The sequence below is a fragment of the Marmota flaviventris genome, chromosome 13 (genome assembly GCF_047511675.1).
Source record: "Marmota flaviventris isolate mMarFla1 chromosome 13, mMarFla1.hap1, whole genome shotgun sequence".
NCBI classification, from domain to species: domain Eukaryota; kingdom Metazoa; phylum Chordata; class Mammalia; order Rodentia; family Sciuridae; genus Marmota; species Marmota flaviventris.
The window spans coordinates 55,626,713-55,631,928 of NC_092510.1; the positions used below are offsets into that span (position 1 = coordinate 55,626,713).

Below are 5,216 nucleotides of genomic sequence, written 5' to 3' on the forward strand. Positions count from 1 at the left end.
TTTTTCCAGTCTAAATTTTTCCTTAAATTACCAGCTTATGAAAATAAATCTCTTTCTAGTCAATCATTTCAAAGCCACTTAAAATGTCCATCTCTTTAAGGAAGGAGTTCTAAGTTTAACTAGTATTATCAGCACAGCTTCAGTCAGCTATTGTCTAACTGCCAACAGATCTGTCAAGTGCAGAAAACTGGCAAGTAAAAAAATAAGAGGTGGGGTGTGTCAGGCTGGGAGGTGATGTAGATGGAAAGGTTAACTTACCTGGTTAAGCAATACTTAATTTCAAAGCAGCAGGATCAAATATAATAGAAACCGAAAATATTTTTCCAATAAAATAAAAAGTTTACACAGACTAAAAAGTGAGCAGGACAATATCACCTTGGCATGTCAGAATTAGCACTGACATTAAAAATAAATCATAGTAGTTATCCCCAAAAGGTCAAAGAGCAAAAAAGTTGGACAAGTCTGATCTCAAAAATTAACTGAATGGACCTAAGTTGTTTTAAACCATAATAGATTGAAAAAAATTAATGCAAGCAAATGCCAGTTAAATTCTATTTATTATATAAAGAGATCCTGTAACTTGGTATGAAAAACAAAGCAACTCCAATAGATATCACAAAAATGACATGAACATTTGACCAAAGAGGAAACATAGCTACCCAAAATACACAAATATTCATTCTCATTAATAATCAAAGAAATGATTGGGATGCCATTTCTTGCTTATTCAATACACAAAGTTACAGCAATTTCTACTTTTTCTATTTTCTAAATGTACTGAAATGTGCTATTTTAGTAATAAAAAAACTAAGTCATTAAAAAAACATAGAAAATATGAAAATTTCTGCTAATGCAGAAATCATAAAAAACATTAAAATGGATCAACTCATGTGGGCAGTAAGTAATGTTCAGATCCCTGGAAGCCAATTCCTTTTGCTTTGTTTCCTGAGTTTTATTATGGAATTGTCAACAAAGAGAAAATTGTTCTTATTTATACCCTGATAACTCCCAGCTATAGGACTATATAGATACAGATATTTAGGTCTATCTATATAATTATTTTTTTCTTCAAGTAGACAATTATTCCAGGAAAGCACTTCAGAATCACTGATTTTAGAGGACTCTTATAATTCCACTTGTTGGTAAAGTCCTATTAAAATTTCCCTATGTAATCTCAACTAGTTGGTATACGCCTTGATATTAAAGATCTTGTTTAGGTCTGCCTCTTGCAAGGCAATAGTGTTTTTACATTACATTTTCTGTAGATGGCTTCTTAGGGAATCTGAAGTTGGTCCTGTCCTTGAGACATGGCTGAAAGGACATTTTTCTGATTTGATGCAGAAGAGAGTTTATCTCCTGCTTGCTCAGACCACAGCCTTGAGGCAGATCACATAGCTCAATATGCACATGGGCCAGAGCAGCACCAGGACAATCAACCCAAATTACAAAATAATCCTGTCAGAATGACTAAATTGGGAGACTGAATTTAAAATCCTATAGCTGCACAGAATCCTTCCATATTTGCTTTTTTTGTATCATAAATTTTACTGAAAAGATAGAAGAAAGCAGAGTTCAATTGACCGTTACTAAATAATCAGTATAAAAGCAACTCTACGGAAAAAAAATATACAAGCAGAAAATGTAAGCTTCATCTGAAGTAACAGTTAAGTTTAATGACAAATCTGGTTGCCAATTTAATACGTTGTAGCCCTTAGCTATCTAACTGCTATATGTGACTACAACATTCTGTGGTAACGAATTCCCATTTAAATAAAAACTGCTACTGTGTGAAATAAAAAAAAAAAAAATATTAAGAACAATTTTACTATAGTTTAAGTGTTAATTTTTTTCTACATACACAAAATTCTATGTGTGTATTTATACACATATGTATGAATGTGTGTGTGCATGTTTGTGTTGTGTGTATGCCTTTATTCTCCTTTTCTTTTTCTATAGATTCCAAATCCTGACTTAGTGCTACTTCTTCTGGTAAATCTTTTTACTACTTCTTCTGTCTGCCTAAGAAACTATATTCGGAGTACAACCACCCAACCTGAACAGTTGACTGATATGCCAAAAACCATGCAATGAGGAAGCTAATAACACTTGACAATCTTTTGTGTATCAGAGTAAGTGGCTTCCCTCTGATGTTTTTCAGTCAGATGAAAACTTTCAACTTTGAAGCACAATGGACATAATTATACATTTACTACAGTGACTTACAATTTAACTAATGTAACACCACAAAAATACATCTAATTTAAACATTTTTCTATGTTTTTTTTTGGGTGTTAAAACAGCTGGATATGCTGAATACATTTTCAGAATGCACTTGCTAACCATTTGACAAACATACTAAGCCAAACAAGACAAATAACGTAAGTTACCTTTTTGCCAAATAACTGTACCAATCATTATAAGATACAATTAAAGGGAAGTATGTCATCATCCAAGATGCACTGCAAAGGTATTACACCTTGGACCTAAGAATGATCTGATGGTGCTGAAAGAGGCGATTCTCTAGATGGTGACCCAGGGTTTTCTTCAGGTGGAAAAACTGTGAGGGTACAAGCTCGAATGCCACCAAGTGACTCTGGAAGATCAAAAACTTTATGCCACTCATCCTTTTCTGGGTCATATTTCTGGACAATTTCTACCATACAGCGATTATTCCAAGAATATCCACCAACAACATAGATTTTATTTTCAAAAACAGCAACTCCAACATCACTTTGACCTCTTAACATAGCAGCAATTGGTGTCCACTGGTCAAGGGTTGGTGAATAGTATTCACAGCTTAGAACATCATCGTAATCACTTGTTCCTCGGAAATGGTTGCCACCAATGACATAGAGCTTGTCTCCAACTGTACACATGCAATGCAGACCTCTGACTGTAGTCATTGGAGCCTTCTGTGTCCATTTATCTGTATCTGGGTCGAAACACATGAGCTCATTTTGAAAGGTGTCATGGGTAATTCCTCCTGAAATATACATTAAGCCTCCATACACTGTTCCAGCATGGCCATAGTGTGGTTCACTCATTTTTGCAACATAGCTCCATTCATTCATTCGTGGATTGTAACATTCAACTGTGGCCAACTCACCAGCTGCACTGCGCCCACCAACTGCATACAAATGTCCTTTGAGGGCACTCAAGTGGAAGAATGTACGCTTTTCATTTAATGATGCCACCTGCATCCATTTATTATACCGAGGATCAAATCTGAAAACTGTATCAACAGCAGTTTTTCCTTTCGTATCATAATTACTCTGACCACCAACTACATAAAGGAAGTTTCCAATGACAGCAATGCCATGCTGGTAACGAGGAGCATCCATGGGAGCTAAAGATCTCCACTCCTGTGCCCTTTCATCATACATTCGTAATTCTTTACTGACAACCAGCTGCTGCCTCAAAACTCCTCCTAATGTAACCAAGTGGGTGGAGTCAGACCGAATGGCAGTTCTGTCTGACTGCATCACTGGCTGCATATATGGCATCATTTGGTAATTGCTGGCTTCCAAAAGCAAATTCACGCAGGTATTGTCTGTTCTCATGAAATCTACTGTCTGCACATAGTTGATGAGGTCCTGTGGTGACATTAGTGGAAATCGAATATTCTTCATTAATTTTGCAGCATAATCCATTCGAGGATCTTCCAACCTCAGCCAGCGGCAGGCAGCCTTGAAGAGTTCAAGTTCAGTACAGTGCTTAAGACTATTACTGGAAAGTACAAAGGCAAGCCGTTCAAAAGGGAGTTTTAGAAATTCTCCTGTATTCAATAAAGCAGGAAAGTTCTTCAGGATGAAATTATTAACATATTTATCCACTTCTATAAGATTGTAGGTGTTAGCAATTCGTCCAACTTCAACACAGTTATCTAAAGAAACTCCTGATATGAGAAAGACTTTACAGAAGTCCAAAACAGGTAAAATTTGTAAAAAGCTGGCAGCTTCAAGTGTGTCCTGAAGATTGTCCATATTAAGAGAAAGTTTTGCAGTATAAATAAAATCAATAATTTTTTTCAGACCAACCTTGTTCACTCCATGAAGCTTAATGCACATTAAATCTTGTTCTTTCATCCCACCAGTGAACATTGCCTTGAAATAATCACTAGCAGACGCCATCATAGCTCTGTGGACAGGGAAGATTTCATCTCCATCACCAGGTACCAGAGTCACATCACAAAGCAATCCTTCTATTCTAAGCTGATCAAAGCCTTGCAATACCACCGAACTATGAGTATTGCTGGTAAAAAATCGTGTGGTTCCAGCCTTGCAAGGCTGCAAGTGGGCAGAGACGCCCATTTCTCCGTTACCGAGAGACACTTTCATGTGAAAGCCTTTCTCGTGCACGGAGATGTATGCCAGACAAAGAAGTTAGAACCTGACCGTTTTACAGGAAACGAGTATGTCCAAAAGAGCAGGCAAGCTCGCTTTCCTTATCAAGGGCAAGCAGTCACTGCGGCACCTCTCCGGACACACCAGTCACTCATCCACAGAAAACTGTCCTGAAGCAGGACCACAATGAGCTGTGGGCCTCAAATCTGATTGTTAGGTTGATGATTCATCACCTGAAGCCAGTTAAATGACCCGGTTCACCTCGTCCGGCCTGAGCCGCCGCGCCTTCAACAGTTGCGCTCCGAGCCAAGGGGGAGGCGCTGCCACGTACTGCGTCTCCGAGGCTCGTCGGTGGCGAGGCCGGGCACCTCAGCGAGCGGCCCGCTGCGCCTTCCGTTGTCACTGGAGCGTCACCGCGGCCACCAGCGTATCTTCAAGCAAGGACCTGGAACAAGGGCCTGGACCTGGGTCTGGAACACTGGCCTAATCCCGTACACCAAGCCGGTCCTTCCGGAAAGGCCTAGTCCCAGGATCCCCCGGGCTAGGAGCGGCTGCACTGCTACTGCGCCTGCGCGGCTACCAGGCCTTGCTGGTGGGCGAGAGTGGGGGAAGGGGAGTGCGCGGGAGGCGGGGAGTGCGCGGGAGGCTGGGAGGGCGGGGCGGGGCTGGGGGGGAGGAAGTGATGCTGGGTGGGCGGAAGGCCAGCGTCTGAGCGCTCCAACCTGTGAGAGTGCCTGGGCCTCTGAGTGACTGCGTGTACTTAAGGCTGTGCGTTTGTTAGTTTTCTAGGTGTCTGAGCCCTTCTCTCTTGCCAAGTGCATGCTTTTTCTTTAAGATTTACACTTCTTGGCTTCTGCCTTTAAATAACAATAA

The 5,216-nt window shown here is 40.2% G+C and overlaps 1 protein-coding gene across 1 annotated transcript; it reads right to left on the reverse strand.

Annotated features, from left to right (window-relative positions):
- Positions 1-538: 538 nt before the first annotated feature.
- Positions 539-4,916, reverse strand: Klhl9 (kelch like family member 9). The gene has a single exon (XM_027950595.2). The coding sequence runs from the start codon at positions 4,335-4,337 to the stop codon at positions 2,484-2,486; it is 1,854 nt and encodes a 617-aa protein (XP_027806396.1). The 5' UTR covers positions 4,338-4,916; the 3' UTR covers positions 539-2,483.
- Positions 4,917-5,216: the final 300 nt, after the last annotated feature.